Source organism: Sardina pilchardus, chromosome 5, assembly GCF_963854185.1.
Source record: "Sardina pilchardus chromosome 5, fSarPil1.1, whole genome shotgun sequence".
NCBI classification, from domain to species: domain Eukaryota; kingdom Metazoa; phylum Chordata; class Actinopteri; order Clupeiformes; family Clupeidae; genus Sardina; species Sardina pilchardus.
In genome coordinates this window covers 3905190-3927839 of record NC_084998.1, presented here as the reverse complement: position 1 = coordinate 3927839, position 22650 = coordinate 3905190, and the positions used below count along the sequence as shown (strand labels likewise).

The following is a 22650-nucleotide window of genomic DNA, read 5'->3' as shown; positions in this document are numbered from 1 at the left end:
TGATTGCAGTTGTTACCCAAGGATGGTTCACCCAGTTAAAGGTTTAGGGGGGAAATTACTTTTTTTTACTTGAGTGATGAATACATGGTTTTTGCATGGTTTTGAATAACTCATTACCTTCAACAAATGAAATGATAATTTAAAAGCTGCATTTTCTGCTTACTTATGGTGTCTTTGTCTTATATTAAAATTAGTTGGATTTAAATGTGACAAATATACAAAAAATAGGACAAATCAGGAAGAGAAAAATACTCGCATCACTGTAGATTAACAGTACTGCAAGAATTAGAAAATGTGCATTGTTTATTTAAATATTGAAATTATGGATAAAAGGAATTTACAGAAATGTTAGGGCTACATTCCCACAAAAGCATCCTCTTGCTGGAATACTGGTCAAGACCCCTCTTGCTGGAAAGATACAAAACAGAAGAGTCAAGGGTTCCATATGTAGATTGATATCTTAAATGTATCAGCTATATGCTTTTCGTGTGTATGTGGAACTGAGAGCGTTCTCACCTGTGTGTTGCTGTAGATCCAGGATAGAAGGCTGCTGACTTTAGCGTAGACCCCTGGCCTGTTCCTCTGTCCACAGCCTTCTCCCCAGCTGGTTATGCCAGCCAGATACCACCTGCCTCTGTCTTCACACACAAGTGGACCACCACTGTCCCCCTGTAGCATCAGAAGACAAACAAGACACTCCAGTGTTCAGACAAAGCTTAGAATAGACAGTGTCCTAGAATAGACAGAACGGGCAGTGCCGTGTAAGCAGTATGATCACATGTGGAGGAGGTTATGTGTTCATCAGGGTTTGTTTGTTTGTTAGCAAAATAACTCAAAAAGTTATGGATGGATTTTGATTTTGGGAGTGATCTGTATCACCGTCTTGATCCAGGAGGCATTTATGTCGTATGATTTTGTATTGGAGATATTGTTCTCCGCGCCTTCTACAGGTTGAAACATGCCATGGCATGTTGGTCCAAAATACTATTGGAATGCTGACGTTGTCCTGCACTTCTCGTCCAACACTACGTCACCATGTCGTTACAAATTAGGAATGAAACGCCCCAACACCTGCTGCCCTGATTAGCCTCCCTGTGATGTCTGTAGCAATAGGCGCGTTCAAGTTGACCTTTTGCAGCAGCGAGATTTGCCGGCGGCAGCAGGGGCAAGGATACAAACGCTGCTATGAAGTTGTACACTCTCTACTTCCCGTGGTCTAGACTTGACCATGTGACGAATCACGAGGCACGGACCCGCACGGACTCTTGTGGATATGAGGAGGCATCTAAACACCTGCACACACGTCAGGGATGTAAAAGCCAATTAGGGCAAAGACCTGACGTCATGAAGGCTGGGTCTAGACTCTGCTGCGCTCCGCAGTACATCCAGAGCGGCTGCTCTTTTGCGGAGCAGCCGCCTGGCCACGCCTTGCTCCCGCGATAAGTTGAGGCCATGTGATACCGACTGCCGAGTCGAAAACACGCCCATCTAGACCATCGTGGACAGATTTTTAACCACGTGCATCTTGTGCTGCGCAGTTTTTGTGCTGCGCAGCCAACTTGAACGCGCCTACTCATTCCCAGACTGACACGAAATCACCATGGTTGATTGGCTGCAGCAGGACTGCACTCCCTCCAAATTTCAGAACGTCCTGCCCATTTTGAAAGCCTTTTTCAGAAATGTGAAGTGGGTGGAGTTATGGGGTGAAGTGACTCTTTAACAAGTCATTAAAGGGATATTGTGTAGTGTAAGCTTGAGAACATTTTATTGTGAAATTCTCCCATCTAGCGTTTATGGGCATAACGTTCGAGGAGCAAAAAACTGATAGACACACTGCAAGACACCATAGAAATACCATTAGAGATGTTGCAGGGGACAGGAAGTACGTTAACGATTGGCTTTTGACCACATTTAGCCCACAGTTTATTTAGGCCTATCCAGTATTTGAAATGAAATACTAGCTTTGCCTTTGAAATAATTGGACCAGCCTTACCAGTTACAAGCCTTACCAATTACCAATTGGCCTGACATGTTTCTTGTCTGAGGGAAATGGTTATGAACTATGGGTTACCAGACTAGATCTCCCTGGAAGAAGATCTAGGTGGGCAGGGCCAGGCTAGTCACTTTTAGCCCCAAATAACAAACTGAGTATTTGCGTATACAAAATGTGGTATGCATACAAGTGTGAACACACTGGTGTTCTCTGGAAAAGGGTCTGCATCCACTGCCCATCAAATTCATCAAATCGAATTACAAACATCATTCTGACACACACACACACACACACACACACACACACACACACACACACACACACACACACACACACACAATGGCACACAGTGTCCATCAGCAGCTATACCTGGCAGGAGTCTCTCCCTCCGTCCAGGTCCCCTGCGCAGAGCATGTTGTTGGTGATGTGGCCGTCATAGACCTGCCAGGAGTTGCAGTCACTGGAGGAAATGATGTCCACTGGCACCTCCATCAGACTGGTGGAGCCGCTCACTGAAGGAATTTAAAAAACGCTAAATGCACTTGTCTGACAGGTAAAATATTATCCCTCCCTTGCTCGCTTTCTCTCTACTTCTCTCTCTTTTGTTTTTCCTTCCCTTTCTTCCTTATGGGACAGGTTTCAAGGAAACGCACAGACAACTCAGCCTGTAGTTGCTCACCATAATGACCTCATTGCCTGGGCATGTAAGGATCCACGTACTGTAGGCCAGTTAACATATCACTCATTATCATGACTATCTCTCTGACCCCTCAATGAATCTCTCCTCTAACCCACAACTAGCTGAAAACACTGACTGTTTACAGAATGTCAATCAGAATGACAATAGCACTTTTTGTTTGTTTTGTTATCTCTATCTGTGTCAGTAAATTCACCACAGGGTAACGTGGGCACAGGCCTTGACATTTCTCCAGGACGTGGGTTTCATCAGGTCCCTTTCCACTATACAATCAAGCATCTAGATTATGAATGCAGTCCTTTCCACTATACAATCAAGCACCTAGATTATGAATGCAGTCCTTTCCACTATACGATCAAGCACCTAGATTATGAATGCAGACGGTATGGTGTTTGATAAGTACACCTGTGGAAAGGGACCTGGTGAAAGCCATGAATATGGCTATTCGGCGTCAACCAACACTCTTGTGTGTTTTCCCCGTCATTCCCCATTTCTGTACGTGACATAAAAGTGGTGTGATTTTGTCATCTTTTATGTTATCTCTGTCTGTGAGGATCTCCAAGTCATCCTTTGTGGCTGCCTTTCTCCTAAGTTAGAGTTGACCACAGGTCAAGGATGAACAAGAACATTATTGTGCCTTTCTCCTAAGTTAGAGTTGACCACAGGTCAAGGATGAACCGGAACATTATTGTGCCTTTCTCCTAAGTTAGAGTTGACCACAGGTCAAGGATGAACAAGAATGATGAGAAAACATGATGCATGTAAGAACATTATTATGTCTTTCACCATACAATTTCCAAAATGTTCTCCAATAGATTGCTCAGAAGTTGACTTACCGGCACCTTGGACTGTAGTTCCGAACCCTGTAGTCCAGCATCTTGTTCCAGGAGCAAAAGTCTGGCTAAAAACCGGCAGACACACAGGCTGAACATTTTCTGTAAGACACCATAAATATAACATTAGAGGCATTGCAGGGGACAGGAAGTAAGGATTGGACCATATTTAGCTGTACAGACCTATCCTGCTTTGATAGCCTCTATCACTACCAAATACTGTGTGTACAGAACAGTCATTTGCAATCAATGTTATTTTATTTGTCCATTCTGAGAGGGATGGAGAGAGATGAGTAGGCTATAGGTGGGGTGAGGGGTAATGGGAGTAGTCCTGTCCTAGGCAATCCCAGGCCTAAAAGGCCTATAGGCAATTTGTATGTTGGATTGACCCATGAACCTGCTTTGACTAAGTCTATTAACTGACGATATCACTGACATGTGCTAATGTTGATCCAAGCATTAGGATGACAACTGTTATACTCTTGTGAAACCGTTCCGTTTTGCCCAAAGCTAAATAGTAGTTTCTGTTGGACAGGTGTGTGTGTGTGTGTGTGTGTGTGTGTGTGTGTGTGTGTGTGTGTGTGTGTGTGTGTGTGTGTGTGTGTGTGTGTGTACTGACCAGATGTAGACACAGGTCGTCTGAGCTTCAGCAGGGCTATGTCGTGATCGTTGGATTGAGAGCTGTAGTCCTTATGGAGGACGATCGTCTCCACAAGGTAGGACGTTGAAAGTGCCAGCTGAGACACTGTGCCCACGTACACACGCCAGTTACTGGCTAACTTGGCCGAGGAACTGTGGAACATGGTAAACAGTGGGCTGATAAGAACATAATAGTGTAACCAGCCCCTCAGCCAACCCATTATTTGTCCAGAGATCGGAGCGGTCTCCAAAGCAAATGCAGCTATTTGCCAAAGTCTGGCAAAGGTGTAAAAGAGTTTCATGAAAGAAAATAAACAGCAATGCTGTGTCACATAAAATGTGTCATTTTTGTCAATTGTTAAGAACGATAGATTGAATGAACTTAAAATGCCATTTCTGTCATTCAGTAAGAACATGTTGGCATGCAGGTGATAGCCAATTATAACAGTGATTTGTATTGTTTATTTCAGCTGTGATTTGTTCAAAGATCTTTAGATATTGTCTTTGGGCAAATTAATAAAGAGGGAAAATATATATTAAAAAAGAAAATTATATATTTGTTGTGTTTCACATGAATGATGACAAACCTGGAGAAGCAGTGGGCAGCTGATATCACAAAATCTGGGGAGATAAGGGACCCTCCACAGGTATGGAAGCCTTGGAAGTGCAGACTGACCTGCCAGGGCCAGTCACCCAGCTGTGCTACTTCGCCCCCTATGATCCTGGAGGAGGACTGCGGCTGCCCACAGTCTAACAGATAGTGAAGGAGAGGGGGCAGAGAGGTATGAAGGCGTGTTGGATATGGAGAATGAAAGGGCAGTTTGGGGTGAGGGAAAAGAACGGCTATAAAATGTGTCTTTATTCAAATGTCCACACAACATTCCTGGTGGACCTCAAAACAAATCGATTCTACAGTCATGACACATAAATGCCATCAAACTGTCATCAGCTTTACTAATAGTCAAAAGGTTCATAAAAACACTTTTTTAAAAAGGGCGCCTCATCTATGTCTTATGTGTATTGTGTTAATGTACAAAGATGCCGAGGACTCACTGGTGCATTCCAGGGTCACAGTCTGTTGGGCAGGGCAGGAGGAACTACATCCAGAGAAACAGGACATGCAACAGCAACAACACAATGCATTTATAACGCGTCATCGTCAACAACAACAACAACATCAACAACAACACATTTATAGTGCTTTATCATCAACAACAACACATTTTATTTAACAACTATAACACAATGCATTTAGAGCACTTGATCATCAACAACACCTTGAATGTATGTAGCACTTCATCATCAACAACAACAACTACAACAACAATATTTTTCTTTTTTTTTTTTTCTGTGTGTGTTTGATTTTGGAACCAAGAATTATGCTGGATTTCACATTTCTTTATAGGACAATCTGTTTCCAGGTATGTGACCAATATGAAATATGTGTGGTGTGTGTTTAGGCATTTTAGGGGTGTGTTTAGGGGCGGACTGGTGCTTACCTGACTGTAAGCCTGCCCTGTATGTGATCAGATGACTTCGGATCTGTTGCTGACAGAGACTTTGAAAGTGAACTCGCCATACTCCCATAGGTGTGGCTTCTACATCACACACACACACACACACACACACACACACACACACACACACACACACACACACACACACACACACACACACACACACACACACAGCACATCAGGCAAACACACAGACAGAAAAGGTAACTGTTGGAAAATTGGTGATGGAATCTTGCTGATCTATAGCTTGTACAATATGTGTATGTGTGGAATTGAGCAATAGGCTATGCATAGTGTGTGTGTGTGTGTGTATGTGTGTGTGTGTGTGTGTCTGTGTGTGTAAACAAGTGTGTTTATGTGTTTATATTATCTCTCTCCCTCTCTTTCTTTCTTTCTCTCTCTCTATCTCTGTGTATTTATGTGTGCATGTGTGTGTCCTTACATAGTGTGTTGATATGATCTCTCTCTGTCTCTTTCTCTCTGTATTTACATTGTGTGTGTGTGTGTGTGTGTGTGCACCTGCTTATATGTTGTCTCTCTTTCTCTGTCTGTATACTGATGTAGCCTATGTGTGCGTGCGTGCGTGCGTGCGTGCGTGAGTGCGTGCGTGCGTGCGTGTGTGTGTGTGTGTGCGCGTGCGTGCGCGCGTGTGTGTGTGCGTGCGTGCGCGTGTGTGTGTGTGTGTGTGTGTCCACACACCCTGTTAGGCCCAGCTGGGAGCAGGTGAGATCTGTGAGGCTGGAGCTCCATCCCTGAGAGCAGACAGGAAGGAAGCCACCAGCGGTGGACGTCTTGATCTGCAGCTGGCCTCCTGCTCCAAAGCGCACTGCAGAGGGCAACACGCCACCACAGCCAATCACAACGCGCATAATCACACAGCAAGGAAACAGCACACATAACAGTTCAGCCAATCACAACGCGCATAATCACACAGCAAGGAAACAGCACACAGTTCAACTGATATAGTTTACTCAAAAAACTAGATATAAATGCAGGAATAATATAGTATGTATTATGTCTAACATGACCCTATTAGATAATTAGATAGTCTGGGTGAATCTAGAGGTTTAATTTAACTGGGTTACACTCCTGGAAGTCTTAAAAGCAGGAAGTTCGGAAACAGATGTCAATGGGATTGTTTTTTGAGTGAATTTGCAGCGCAAATTCACTAACAGGTTTGTCTGGATTCATCCAGGCTACGCATTAGAATAAACTGATACAGAAGTGCAAATGTCAATCTAAGGGAAGGCATCAAGTCAGAGCCATATCTAATGTCACATTCCTCGTGGTTAGTCAAACTTCTCCTTCTATTTTGCCTAAAAAATATATGCAAATGTTAAAGGGATATTCCGCCATTTTTGGAAATACGCTCATTTTCCACCTCCCCTCGAGCAAAACAATCGATATTTACCTTGTTCCCGTTCATCCAGCCATTCTGTGAGTCTGGCGATACAACTTTTAGCTTCAGCCTAGCATAGATCATTGAATCGGATTAGACCATTAGCTTCTCGCCTGCTAGCTTCATGTTTAAAAGTGACTACGATTTCTGGTAATTTTCCCATTTAAAACGTGTCTCCTCTCAAGTTAGAAAGTGCAATAAGACCAACTGAAAATGAAACCTGCCGTTTTTCTAGGCTGATTTGACATGGAACTACACTCTCATCTGGCGTAATAATCAAGGCAACTTGCAAACTACTGGCACTACTACTGCTTGTTGTCTATGGGGACTATTTTCAGATGCTGCGTACGATATCACTGCACCTATGGTACGTTTGCAAGTTGCCTTGATTATTACGCCAGTTGAGAGTGTAGTTCCATGTCAAATCAGCCTAGAAAAACGGCAGGTTTCATTTTCAGTTGGTCTTATTGCACTTTCTAACTTGAGAGGAGACACGTTTTAAATGGGAAAATTACCAGAAATCGTAGTCACTTTTAAACATGAAGCTAGCAGGCGAGAAGCTAATGGTCTAATCCGATTCAATGATCTATGCTAGGCTGAAGCTAAAAGTTGTATCGCCAGACTCACAGAATGGCTGGATGAACGGGAACAAGGTAAATATCGATTGTTTTGCTCGAGGGGAGGTGGAAAATGAGCGTATTTCCAAAAATGGCGGAATATCCCTTTAACAATAAGCTATATAGTAGGTGAAATCTGTGTGTGCCCTCTGACCTCTCTCTATTCCTGTATTCATAATCTGCATATAAGGACTCATTATATGGCCTGGAATGGGCTCTAACAATAACGTCATGAACAACATTCAGTGCCATTTCAGTGCAGTGTAGTGTACTGACCGCAGATAGACTCGTCGCTTCCACGCGAGCAGTCGCTGTAGCCATTGCAGAGCACGGTGTGGTCAGGGCAGGTGTCTGTTGGCGACGACTCTTTGTCATCGTCATCCGGCCATATTAAGCCATACTTCACTGTGATGGACAGGAGAAGGCATCATGACTCAGGTCATGGGGTCCCTCTCATGCAGCGTTTATACGTCCTCCCTCGCTTCTCGGGCCTGGATCCTCACTGATCTACATAAAGAAAGATAGAAGAAGGGCTAGACTATCCCATTGTTGCCGCCCCATCATTCTTTATGTAGATCAGTGAGGATGGAGGCCCGAGGAGCGAGGGAGGACGTATAAACGCTGGATGAGAGGAACCTGTGGACTCACTCAGTTTGATTTGATCTGGCTGTATGTGTACTGTAGGCTGGAGATAAGCAGAGGAACTATTGCTACAGTGATGGGGAACACAAGACCACTGTCCGAGTTCCTGATTTCCACAATAGTGGGAAACAAATTAACAAAAAACTTGCGACTGGCGCAATTATTTTCACAATGAAACTTTGCCAATGAATGTGCCACAAATAGGTTTCCCCACTACTATCACCCGTTAACATTAGCTTCAGTAGACAGGTTAGATTCTCTCTGGGAGCTCAGAGGGACTTTGATGTATGTTATTATTCCCAATTAAAACCGTATCCTAGGGATTCTCACACAATGTTGACAATAAAAATGAATAATAATAAAAAGTTGAATTTATATGGTGCCTTTCTGAAACCCAAGGTGGCTTAACATAGTGGGGCAGGAAATACAGTGCAGTAGGCCTACAAAGAAAATACAATAAAATATGACAAACAAGTAAACAGTACAACAAAGAGAAGCTAAGTGTATGGGCAGTGAGAAGTAAACATGAATGAGCTTGTACAAAACTCATGTAACTCCTGGGTGTGTGTTATGGTGTGAATGGATGTGCTTGTGTGGGTGTGTGTTTTATGTGAAACCTACTTCCCACCCAGACGGCGATGCCTAGCAGAGTAAACGTGAGTATGAGGCACAGTGAGGCGCCATAGCAACCAGCACGACCCCTTCTGGAAAACTTCCTTGACGGAGGCCCTGAAGACGAACAAGGACACTTTAGAAACAGGTTTCTGACATGACCACAGAAAGACAAACAATCATTAAACAGCCCAGGAACTTTCGGGCCTGTCCCATGTGCAACAAAGTAGTTGTCATACCTCAGGATTCTCCGTACTAGTCTCAAAAACAATTTATATGACAGAATTTAAATCAGTGCAGTGTATTATGCTAACAAAGGCATATTGACTTAAAGCTGCGAGCCACGGAGATAAAGGGCTTTCTTTCCTGTAGCTGATAAGATTGAACACTCCCTCAAGGCAACTTAATGATTATGGTATTTGGAGAACACTCCCTCAAGGCAACTTAATGATTATGTTATTTGGAGAACACTGCTTTACTAAGATGATTTTTTTAGCACAATATGTTCCTTCAGTTTCTTTTGTTCTGTTCACTGAACCATGAATTATGCTACACATGTAGATTCTGCTGGCCAAAGTTAACCTTTCTCAGTTGTTGAATGGTTCCCCTCAATACATGACATATTACAAACCTTTCCCAGTCTCTGTGGTACACATGGTACTCTAGTTTTCACAGGTAGTGCCTTTAGAACATCACACGATCTGCACATTTCTCAGAGTACGTCAAGAGGGAATGAGATTTGAGTGTGTCTTTAACACACTGTGAGAACTTCACACAAGCTGCACATTTCTCAGAGTACGTCAAGAGGGAATGAGATCTGAGTGTGTCTTTAACATAGAGATGCAGTGATTGCGCAAACAGAATTGCTACAAATTAAGGAATCCTGCATCCAACTTTGTATCCATCCTTCTTCTCATCCATCCCATATATTTATTCATACAGTACATGTGTTCATTCTGGAACAGAATCAACTGTAAGCAAATCAGTCAAAGCAGACAGCTGAGCAAGTGATTTGGATGTTCACTACAGTCATCTCCTGTGTATTAGCCACATTGTGTATAGTGTTTTATGTGTATAGTGTTGTTTAAGTTAAACTGAACAAAACCATACCAAATACCATTCAAATTGCCCCTGTGCATTAACCTGATAGCTGAAGAGATTTTGAAAAAAAAAAAAAAATCTATGTATAAGCCACGGCTAATAACTTTGGGAAATGGCAGTATTTGAAGGCCACATGAGGGAAAGACTGAAAGGTGTCCAGTACCTACGTGGGGGATGATGACCGGGGTGGCCACGGGTTGTGGGGCGTACTGTGGGTGGGTTGGGGGGGTGTGCCACACCTGCACTCCATTGGCAGGGGAATAAGGAGGGGGGCGTTGAGCTGCCCCTGTCACAGAGTAGTAGGGAGGGGGGGCATCAGTCTGAGGAGAGGAGAGGAGAGGAGAGGAGAGGAGAGGAGAGGAGAGGAGAGAGGGAGGAGAGAGGGAGGGTCAATCACTAGCGTAAAACTGTGCAGAATGCAGTTCTGGACATCGCTGCCACGTCGTTTCCTGTTGACATAAAGCACTGACTCACCAACACTCAGAGAAGACATCTCGGGCTGGCCGGGCTATTACACGGCTGCTGTTCATTCTGAATGTTGCTGCTAAAACCACAACATACAGTACAGGATGGGAACTGAGGCCGTAGGCTGAGGCCTTAAGCCTAACTCTTAAGTGTGCCTCCAGGAAGCTAAGGAATTAAGTCACTGTTGTTGCTGTTGTTGCTGTTGTTGTTGTTGTTGTTGTTGTTGTTGTTGTTGTTGTTGTTGTTTAGTATCAGTAGGATTCCCAGATGATCACTTCAGTCGACATTTAAACATACTACTATAGAATTTATAGTTGAGTTGCTCTGCTGGACTTAAATGCTAAAACAACCACTTCTCTTTTCAGTGATTAAGTTTGATGCTTTATATGTATTTTGAACTATTTTATTCAGGCATTTGTCCTCAATGCTAAAACACGTCCTAATACTGAGCTCAAACAGATGTGCATTTGCACTGACACATTTGCATGACATCACTGAAGCAAGAAGGCTGATCAAATAGCCTCTCTCGTGGTTTAACCCCTTCTTTACTGCTCTTGTTCCCCTCTGTTTCAGTCCAGGAAGACATGAAATTACACATCACTCAGTCAATCCTTCTGAACACTTCTGACAATCTCATATTTTTGATAGTGACACTGGCTAACCTAATAACCTCTGAGGACATAATAACCTGTATCACATTTTCTCCTTCAGCCAAAGAGACGCAGGAACAATGTCGTCCTACACACCCAACTGTTGATACTCCGTCCTCATTAAAACAGTTTGATCAGAGAGCTGCTCTGAATCAGCTTGAGCCTTTCGTGCTGACTTGACTAATAATAACACACTAGTCCGCCAACCAAAGCACAGGATGCAGCTATACTGTACTGTCAGGCCCCAGACGGACGGCTGTGAATGTAAAGTCAGTCCTTATAGGGAGGGGGGAACCCTAGAGTTAGTCTGTAGCTGAACTGGTGAACTATAATCACCATATACAAATGTAACATTCCTAGGAGATATCTATAGGCCTACAGATTTATATTCAGACTTTATTTATTTATTTATTTATTAAAAGTCTAAATGTGAATGGTATGTACAGTATACCGTTGCTGAACATTCTTATTTACTAACAGCTTCTTAGTGGAACATCCATTTTGAACATGAAGCCAAAGAGCTTCCAAACACATCCCCAAACATTTGCAGTGTGCCCCATAGACTTGTGTACACAACGGGGGGAAACAGCCCAAATGGTATGCAAATCATATTTGCATGGACAAGTCAGGAAAGATGAGCATTTCAATACAGAGAGGTGTTATACTTAATTATTAACTTCTTATTTTGCATCTCCAAAGCTATTTCTGCACCTTTTTGCTTCATCCGAGATCCATGAAATTCTTTCTCCTCTGCTTTGGTTCAGTGAAATGTTTGCTTAACATTGTGTTTCAAAATCATGAAGCTGTGACACACCTGTCTGTGGCTACAAAGGTAGGTAACCACCATGATCTCTCTCTCCCTCCCTCCTCCCCCTCTCTCCCTCCCTCCCTCCTCCCTCCCCCCCTCTCTCTGTCTCTCTCTCCCTTGTATGTACAGTATGTCCAACAATGCCTTTTAGTTATTTGTTGGGGGGACATATATCACATTTCTGATAGCAAGATGTTACTGAAACTCCGTTTTTACATGTTCTGAACACCATATCACAGTATATCTCTGTCTCTGTGAGTCCAGTGCTAATGTTCTCCGTATCATTCGGCTCACTTTCCAAACTAAGCAAAAAACAGTACACAATGTAATTATACACAGCACCTGAGAAATGTGTACTTGCTTCGCAGTCACACAACATCTTGAGCCAACATTTCACAGTCAACATTGGATTAAAATTAATTAACATTAATCTATCATCATGATGTCACTCATATCAGTTGTTATCAGTTCAGTCTAATGAAAATAACACTAACATTAAAAATAACCCTTAAAGAAACAAGTGTTCTGGTCAAAACTAAACAAGCATTCTTGTCAAAGCTAAAATGTCACATTATAATCATTCATTTCAAAAGCAAGAGAAGTACACACTTATCATTCAGTATTTCATAAAAGTAGTTCCCATTGTCTGTCAAGTCAAATGGTATTCCCTCTTCCTCATAACACATTTTGTACACCCTTTACCAAGTTGGACAAATAACTATTTTGCCAGAATATTCTATACAAATGTTTTTTAATGAGATAAACCAACCTGATAATCTGCCATACGGTGCTGTTAGGTGCTGACTCTCAGTGGTGTTGCTTTAACTCTTACTGCTGTTCCTAGTTAAACAACTCTAAGTGCACCTGTCCAATCCTGCACAGGCTCTTCACTTACGCACCTCTCAGACAGGTAAAATATTATCCCTCCCTTTCCCTCCCTCCCATTCTCCCTCTCTCTCTCTCTCTCTCTCTCTCTCTCTCTCCCTATATTTATCCATCCCTTTCTTCTTTACTGGACTGGTTTCACAAGGCAACATGTCACACAGCACACACAAACACGCGTGCACACACACAGTTTGAAATGGATGACAAACAGTTCCTGGAACTTTTAAAGGCATGGCCGACCAAAGGGTTTCCTCAGAAACAGCCCAGACAGTCCTTGAGCACACAAAGGCTCTGTGACAAAGCTGTCCTGTGTGGAGTCATGGTCAGCTGTTGGGCTATAGAGTCAGTTAGAGATTGGCATAAAGGTGTTTTGCCAAGTGCACAAAGTCCAACAGATGTACTGTAGGTGAGTGGAAAGAAGGAAACAGCACTTAGAGGCAGAAGCTGAATAAGTGTTTTTTTTTATTTTTTATGAAAGATTAGGGAATGGAACGGTAATTATCAGTGACACACTGTGTTCACGCAGCTGCAAGGATAGAGGACAGCATGCTCTGCCTTGTGTGTGTTGTCCTTGTTCTTTGTGCTGGCTCCTATACTTGTTCTGCTCCATATATTGAACATCACACTGAATCATTAGCTTGACTCTTTACGACACAGACAGAAGAACATTCCTACGGCCCTCCATCAACGTCAGTATTGTGTAAGACTGAACATGAGTCATCTTAAGTGCTTGTATTGACTGGAGGAAAATGTGGAAAATTGTGTTAAACAGATTTTTTCTTTTTTTCTTCAAAATGGCACTTTGGCATTCCTGCTAAGTACATGATTGTATTTGCTTTAAAAGCTAAGAAAGGCACACATCTATATTTCAAAGACATACATCAGTCAGACAGAAACTTTTTGACTCTACAACTCCACTTTGCAAAAGGCATTAAATCATTATACATGATTATATAACATGTCCAAATATTATACATGTGTGTTTTGTGGTATCTTTTTTTAGCCATATCCTATGTACAGCACTTTGGTCAGTGGAAACTGTTTTAAATGTGCTCTGTAAATTAAATTGACTTACTTACTTACTATTTAGGTGTTTGCTTGAATGGTACTAAGTAACATGTCAGGTTTTCACACAACTGTGGAATCTAGAATATCTTTAGCCAAATAGACTATGTGCACAAAAGGCTCTTCCTATGCTCCGCTATTTCCAGTGGATCGTTAACTGTGTTGTAACGGCATCCTCTGTTATATTCTGCTCCTCACATCTTCACTCCGACACTGAATATCTTATTTGCCCAATAGCACTTTTAACACATGCAGACATCTTTCTTCATCATAATTCATAACATGCTGATTCCCTGGTGCCACACCGGACCGTAGACACTAATTCCATGAACAATAGCGGCAGGTTCAAACATACCTGGCTCCACCAGCAACAAACAAGTGCACAGAGAGCCTTTAATGCATGGAACCTATTTGAAGACTTTCCATATCCATGAGTCCAGCTAATGGTGCCTTCATGAGCAACTGGGAAATGGGAGAATTCTAGAGTTTAGGGGTGCACGTTACCCCTAAACTGGGAACTTCCCATATTAAAGTGGGGGCTTCGGGAGAGCTCCCAGGGGATTGTTTTGACGTCACTCAACATAGTGAACACTTTCACTTCGGAAGTGGGGAGTTTATAAGTGGGAACCTTCCCACTCAACATAGTGAACACTCTCACTTCAGAAGTGGGGAATCTATAAGTGGGGAGTCAATAAGTGGGGAGTTTATAAGTGGGGAGTTTATAAGAACCTTCCCACTTCCCAGCCACATGAACACTCCAAAATATATGTTTGACTTTATTTCCTGCTTGAGGATTCAAATCATTCAAAGGGTGGCTCTCAAACTCTATCCTCGATACTCGGCCCTCGAGGGGCGTTCCCACTGATCTATAACTAACACTGGATAGACTATCCCATTGTTGCCACCCCATCATTTTTTATCTAGATCAGTGAGGATGAGGATTGAGGAAGGAAGGTAGGGTGTATAAAAGACCAAATGAGAGGCACCCAGAGACTACTGGCCTCATTTGGAAGCGTTTTCAAAAAAGCCACACAATAGATTTACACAGTTTTAATGGAAAAAAAACTAAATAATCCTTATCCCCTCAATCATTGTTTACACAATTTACCATTTTGTGTCAAACTATCGTTCCGAAGAACACAGCATTTTTGTCAAACTTTCATTGAGAGGGTGGGAATGGCAACAAATCCCCAATCAAGGCTCATTAAGATCACCTGGGCTGCCAACCAAGGAGAGAGGAAACCATCTGGAAGTTTCTCCCTCACTCTCAAATACAACTTCAAAACTCATTAACGCAAAAAAAAGACCAGTTCACAAACATAGGGATCGAGGCACAGACAAAACGTGAACACGAAGGTGAGGAGATCATGTGTTCATTTGACTGCTTTGCTGTGTGTGGTAATCATAATTGGGTGCCCAGACATGCTGTAGGTAGCCTAGTAAATGTATATTCTATAAGGCCACTCTAAAATGAGGTGACAAAAACCTTGTTTGGCCTACATTTAGTATAAGTTCTTTCATGGTGATTGACATCAGATCTTTTTTTAAAAAGTTTTAATTTGGACACACAGACACTCACTGAAACACCCATTTCTAAACACACACAGCCATGGGGATGCAAACACACCGCAGGAAGATGATGACATTCCGGGAGAGCCAGCGGAGTTCAAAGGTGAAGCTGGGTGTCAGCATCGCATCATGTGTCCTGCTGATCCTGGGAGCGCTAGCCGTGGGAGCGTACTTCCGTAAGCTCCGCAGTTCATCTTTCCTCTCTTCCCCTCTCGCTGTTATCCTCTCTTCCCCTCTCTTCCCCTCTCTCTGTTCTCCTCTCTCTATTGTCTATTCCCCTCTCGCTGTTTTGTTTCTCTTGCCTTTGATTTAGTACTTGAGAACTAGATATGTCACTTTTGCAATCTTTCTGAAAGTTTCATTGTTTTCCTCGGCTATCTACCCCCTAAACATATACTGTTTGGTAAAAAAAAATAAACTGTTTGGTATCCTCTCCTTGAATGCCTTTGTTTTTCTCTTGCTTAATTCTTACTTGCTTTCTTCTTTCTCTGTTATTTTAATTGACCAACCTTTCAATCCCTCAGCCAGCTCCTGTTTCCCTCCCTCTTTACCCCATCTCATGCACATGCCGTAGTGCTTCTCTCCAGAAAATTGGGCTAGATTATAGACTGACTATCAGGATCCTGTAATCTTGGGGGGAATGAGTGGTGGGTGAGCGCAAAAAGCAATTTCAAGCTCTGCATAGTACGAATTGACTGAGCTGCATTGTGCCACTGCGAACAGAAAACACTCTTGACTGTGTGTGATCATGTGCAGGTTAGAGCGCTGATAATTTATAGACCGCAGGAAGACTGTTGAGACATCGACAGACAAGAAAAGGCTCTGTCTTTCTCACTACCTCTCTCACTCTCTCACCCTCCCTCTCTCTCTCTCCCTCCCTCTCCCTCTCCACACAGTGGCAGAACGATTAATTGCAGAGAAGTATTTTTTCTGCCGGAGCTCTGTGGGCTTTGTCCCCTGGGAGGTGACCTGTGACGGGAGAGCCGACTGCAGGTACGGAGAGGACGAGGCCAACTGTGTGTCCAACGTCACCAGCAACGCCACCTTCCCAGGTAGGTGCATGTGTGATGATCGCCAGCGGAGGTTACTCTTTCACCCATTTAGATCTGCGCTTAGTGGAAGTAAATGCACATACCGGTACATGAAAATACCAATACGTGTTTTGAAACACACATACGGTGCTGTACTGGCCAGGATTTAAATGGTGAGGGCGGGTGAGGTTTACAGAATGCGGTGAAATATGGTTCAGGAGGACACAAAATAAATTTGATTAAAATAAGTAGGGTTCAATTAGACCCCTAGATCATTTTGTTTCCTCTGAAACTGGTCTACATAACCCCATACCCCCCCCCCCCCCTCTCTCTCTCTGACCCATTTTTCTCTCTGTTCCATGTGTGTGTGTGTGTGTGTGTGTGTGTGTGTGTGTGTGTGTGTGTGCGCAGTCCGTCTTGTGAGTGATAGTTTGGTGCTGCAGGTGTACTCCGCTGGGAGCGGCTGGCGTTATGTGTGTGCTGAGAACTGGAGATGGCAACACACCCGACGCACCTGCCGGCAACTAGGCTTCACAGAGTGAGTTCATTTCTGTTCATATACCCACACCTCACCACACCGCACCGCACCACACCACACCACCAATAATCACCCACCATTTTCTTTTGGCTCCGATCATGCATCATGTAGGCTACTCTATACATTAACTGTGCCCATATTGCTTTAGTGCCTTGTCTCGTGTCTCGTGATTGGACACACACTCTACCTCCGTCTTGCGTAATCATCTGCATGGTATGAAATGACTCATTGTCTCATAAACGGAGGTCTAATTATCATGCTCATCATTGTCCACTGTTACAGTAAAATGCACCTTGAGCAGACTACCTCTGACCCATGTCTTGCTATGAACCCTGACGACTCATTTATTTAATGGCTCACAGAGTGGAGGTGTAAAGTTGGTCTCCACATCCTTGTAAAGTTCCTGTACGTCGGCAGTGTCCGTGCAGCTCTCAAATGACTATTTCAAAATGACTGGCATCAATTCACCACAAACTATGTTGGGAAACCAGTAGGGGCAAATTGATTCTGTTTGATGTATCGCTGACTGCTCTGTTTAGCCAAATAAATTATGCAAGACTCCTCTGAAGTGACCATCTCTCTCTCTCTCTCTCTCCCTCCCTCCTCCCTTTCTCTCTCTCTCTCCCTCTCTCTCTCCTCCTAAAAGGAGTCCACGCAGTTCTCAGGTCCCAGTGGACCGTCTGCCTGCCCACCTGCCTAAGACGTTCAGTGGGGTTCAGGCCAAAGCCTCGTCACATGCTGCAGGCGCTCCCGCAGGTGTAGGACCAAAGTAAGAGCGCAGAGAGAGAGAGAGAGAGAGAGAGAGAGAGAGAGAGGACATCTACAGACAAGAAGACCAAAATACCCTCTCTCTCTTGTGCACGCTCTCTTGCTTTCTCACGTGTACATGCACACACACACACACACACACACACACTCACACACACAGTGCTGCAAGAGATATTATAGCTGTAATTATTTTGACACTGACTCCCAATGTCCCCACCCTCTGATAAGGACTGCAATGTCCATACTGTAAGAAAAATGCCCAATGTAACCAATGGAGCACAATCTGGCTGGACACGCAAATGTGTGAATACATTTGTGCAAGTCACGTACAGTATACCCTGTTATCAGCGATCGTGTTCTTGTGTTTGTATGAGCCATATGTTCCAGCATGATTGTCCAGTTAATCATTTCACCCCTGATGACTCGCACACGTTTATCGCTGTATGGTCAAGAGAAGTGTGATGTGCCAGTACTGTATGGTCAAGAGAAGTTTGATGTGCTGATTTCCTTTTTATCCTCACCTTCTGGCCTTCTGACCTTCTGACCTTTTGACCTTTTGACCTTGGCCCTCCCTCATCTCATCTTCTATAGGAAGTCTTGCTCCTCTGGCTCGGTCATTGCACTCTCCTGTTCAGGTAAGTGTGTGTGTGTGTGTGTGTGTGTGTGTGTGACACCGAGAGATGGAGAGAGATTTTGTGTGCATGTGCTGCTTGTTTCTAAAGCTTGATGTATTTGAATACAAATGTGGACTTTGAGGCCATAAGGCCCGTTCCTGGTTGACCTTTGACCTGCTCGTCTGTGTCTCTGGCTGGTCCAGACTGTGGGCCGGCGGTGGGTGAGGACCGGATTGTGGGCGGCAGCGACAGCTTCATCGAGGAGTGGCCATGGCAGGCCAGCCTGCAGTGGAGGGGCCAGCACCGCTGTGGGGGCTCGCTAGTCTCCCTTAGATGGGTCGTGACCGCCGCACACTGCTTCACCAGGTACCAACACCCTCATGGAAACAGTCAGGACTTCCCCAAAACGAAACGATGTTTGTTTTTTTAAATGGTAGTTTTAGGAGCATTAAGCGCAGTAGCATTTTCATTGACACTAGCTAGCCTTTTTAAGATCTTGAGTCATTTTTGTTTATATATGGTTGTTTGATGGAGGGTGAAGCACACCTGCCATCACTACATGATGACACCAAGCCTATATTCACTAAGCCACCATGCCAAAATGTACCATTTATCCGTGCCACTAGTGATAATGTTAAATCCAGGAATGGTAAGCCAGCTAGATTAGCTAAATAGATAACTAGATACAGTAACTGTTTAGATGGCTAAATAGCAAAACAATGCCACTACCTCATTATACTGTACCATATCGTTCGCTATCTGATGCTTTGATGCGTACTGATGTACTCGTATAGTCGGACCAGGGAGGTGGACCACTGGCGTGTGGTGCTGGGCAGGACCCAGATGGGGTCATCCGGAGGCGTCTCTGTGGACAGAATCATCATTCACAGCAGCTACAAACCCACATCGAATGACTACGACATCGCCTTGATGCAACTCTCCCAACCTGTGAAGACTACAGGTGGGCTGGGAGACATTTAGATTGTCCTCACAGGCCTGCCATAGGGTGCCTTTCATATAGGGATTAATCGGTCCTTCCTTCTTTCCTTCCTCGATCCTCGTTCCCCGGAAATCGCTCACAGTCGAAGTCACGAGGACATCTCATTCATGTAATTGCAAATGTAAACACGGTCCCGCTCTACTGACCGTGTCTAGGGAGCTGTGTTGTGTCCTGTGTCCTGTTGGCTTTGTAGCGTCATCACGTCATTATTTGGGTAAATGTAAATGAACGGCTCCACAGCCGCAGCTTAGCCGTGGCTCCCCATGCAAAAAAATATTACAGTATATTATTGGAAATTATGTTCACTTTTTTATTTAAAGGTATACTATGCAGGATTGGCGATTTCATCGCCGGTTTCGCTTTCATTTTCGCTCGTTTTATGCTTGCATATTTCTCTGCAGAGCTTCCCCTACAGCTTTAGCGTGTATATTTGACAAAACTCCTCAATCGGTCAGTCTGCCGTGCCTTTTCATGAGACTTTACATGACACTTCCTGGAGTAGAGCATGGGTGCGTGCCCGGTGTCTTCTGAAGTTGCAAGTGTGGTTTTACCGCTACAGACCACTAGAGCGGCCAAAAAAAACACCGTTCGACCGGTAATGACTCATTTCATCATATATAACGGTACGGAACGAATTGATTAACTGAAAAACGTTGCATAGTATACCTTTAAAATATCTGTAAATATTTGAAGTTGGCCCAAAAATAGAGTACGGTATGTAAGAAGTATATATATATATTTACACTTAAAATATATATCTTTTTTTCTTTGTGCCCATTTCTGTATATTATTGTTATGCATGCCCATACAGGCTCATACACACCAAACATATATTTGGAATAAATCTTCACTATATATTTTCTAAATATATGTAAATGTTCGAAATCGGCTCACAAATACATTTTTGACACGTACAAATATAGTTCAATATATTTTAAAATATCTGCCCCTTGTATTCCCTATGTCTTAATTAGTTTGCTGCTCTGTTTCCATCCAGACTCTGTGTATCCAGTGTGTTTGCCCCCCCACTTTCTGCCCTTGAAGACTGGAGAGCCACTCGTGGTGACTGGCTGGGGTCTACTTCGGGAGCAAGGTATGTCCAGGAGAAATCTGAGGATTATTGATACATGTTTGGGTACATTTCCTTCTCAATGTCCTTCTAGGAAACCTTTTGCTTTCTTTAAGCTGCTCCTTTCCATCTGTTCTGTTAGGTGAGCTAGCCTCGGTCTTGCAGAAGGCCACCGTTCCTCTGGTTGACGAGCGAACCTGCACCCAACCATCTGTCTACGGCACCTCCATCTCACCCAGAATGCTTTGTGCTGGGTATATGAAGGGTGGCGTGGATTCTTGCCAGGTATGCCTCTTGCCATAAGGGCATAGTGTTCCGCTAGTCAGATTCCATTCTTTCTAATTCCATTCTACTTCCATTTTACTTCCATTCTGCTGTTTCCCAGGGCGACAGCGGGGGTCCCCTGGTGTACCTGACCTCTCACTGGCAGCTGGTGGGGGTGGTCAGCTGGGGGATCGGCTGCGCCCGCGACAACCAACCCGGCGTCTACACCAACGTCAGCACAGTGCTCGAGTGGATCCACACACTCATCCAAGTAAGAGGCCCTGGTCTAGACCTTTGAAGTTCATCTACACAAAGGACCCAGCTTTGCCCATATAAGGAGCTCTAGCTACCATGTTTGGATCTTCATATATGGGCAATGATGGCAGCTTTGGGTAGGCGAACTTCAGAGTTCTAAGGGTGATAGCTTCGCTTGCATCAGTACAGTTCTGTGCAGGTCTATGGACCATTAAAGCTACCTTGCGCATTTTTTTTAAAACATTTTTTAGTTGATTCCTTCAGACATATGTGCTCATTCGTGTGTAATTATTTCCGCCAACAACTCGTGGTATTCCCATAAGTGTTGAATCTGCCGATTTAGAATAAAGACGGGAGAGTCGCCCATATAGCAGCAGCCATGTTTCCGCCTCCATCTGAGTCTGTTGCCATGTGATACCTTATGTAGCTTTAAGGCAGATGTTTTCATAATGATGTGTATTTTTGTTCTTGTTCTTTTTCAGAATGCTTGACAAACACCAGAATTGGTATATCAAAGTCATTCCTTCAAAACATCAGGTGATCATATCTAAAGGATAAATATATTCATCGCCATCATGCTGTTGGGCACCATCACTAAACGTCCTGCCAAATGTGTTGTCTTTAAGTCATACTGTCATCAGCATAGTTATCCCACTTTCATCTAGTTATCTGAAGAATATTGTTTCATGTTCAGACTTTCTCTTTGCACGTACTGTACACTACTAAATGTACGGGTCTTTTTTTAATGTTTACACACATAGAAAGAAAGAAAGAAACAAACAAACAAAAAAAACAGTGACACCATCTTTTGTATTTTATCCAAAACTTTTATTTCTTAAGCTTTTGTAATAAAGAAAATATAATTGATATGCATGGTTGTGTTGTTTTGAATGCAAGAACCACATGGATGCCACTTCATGTTATGGACCAAGGGGTCATAGTTTGGGACAGGGCTTTGGGAATCTCTCACCTGGGATATTAGAATGTAAGGGAACATTCTGGAGATGTGCGCATGTAAAAATGTGCACATTTGTCTGCTTTGCAAGGAATTTAGCTAGCTGGTATCTACAGAATAGCCATTTTCTATCAATTGACGTTTAGCTTTGGTTCTGTTCAATCAAGTGTGACTGTCAGAATGCTTTGAAGGTCACCTTTAGGTCACGCAGCATTACCATGCAAAAACATCTGGATTAAATGTTACTAATCAAGTGAGGTGTTCTAATCAAACGCATAACTCGACCATCAATAGACATTAGTCTAAACTCATCCATACTAATATACTAATTCAGTATATTAATATATTAGCATGTGTCCGGAAGGGACTTAATGAGATCATGCAGAGAACCATCCTTGGACCCCTTGGTTGACAATGAAAATGTACAAAGGACACGAGTTTCTGAATAGCATCATAGAGCTAGGATGCTTGTATTTTACAGAGAGATTAAAGGATTGAACATGACATGTCCCCCTCTCTTCCCTTTTATATTATCTGGGTTATATTGTCTCTACAAAGCTTTTAAGAAATCAACTCAATTTGAACAGTTGACATTTCAAAACAAATCCCATCTTGAAACACAGAGCTGAGTTATTGTCATTTTCAACTGCATTGATGTTATGGT

General features: G+C 43.3%; 2 protein-coding genes across 2 annotated transcripts; one reads left to right on the top strand and one right to left on the bottom strand.

The window, feature by feature from the left end:
* Positions 1-285: 285 nt before the first annotated feature.
* Positions 286-12868, bottom strand: LOC134079880 (transmembrane protease serine 13-like). The gene is made up of 13 exons (XM_062535995.1): positions 12743-12868; positions 10214-10370; positions 8959-9066; positions 7972-8100; positions 6379-6505; positions 5662-5760; positions 5216-5259; positions 4750-4912; positions 4143-4315; positions 3527-3625; positions 2363-2505; positions 517-669; positions 286-408 (listed from the first exon to the last, which is right to left on the bottom strand). The coding sequence occupies exons 1-13, from the start codon at positions 12755-12757 to the stop codon at positions 394-396; spliced, it is 1425 nt and encodes a 474-aa protein (XP_062391979.1). The 5' UTR covers positions 12758-12868; the 3' UTR covers positions 286-393.
* Positions 12869-15152: 2284 nt separating this feature from the next.
* tmprss4b (transmembrane serine protease 4b) lies at positions 15153-21898 on the top strand. The gene is made up of 12 exons (XM_062535991.1): positions 15153-15279; positions 15531-15668; positions 16389-16544; positions 16935-17061; positions 17708-17830; positions 18421-18464; positions 18647-18809; positions 19238-19404; positions 20441-20536; positions 20655-20797; positions 20898-21047; positions 21514-21898. Exons 2-12 carry the CDS (start codon positions 15533-15535, stop codon positions 21520-21522), a joined length of 1314 nt encoding a protein of 437 aa, XP_062391975.1. The 5' UTR covers positions 15153-15279; positions 15531-15532; the 3' UTR covers positions 21523-21898.
* Positions 21899-22650: the final 752 nt, after the last annotated feature.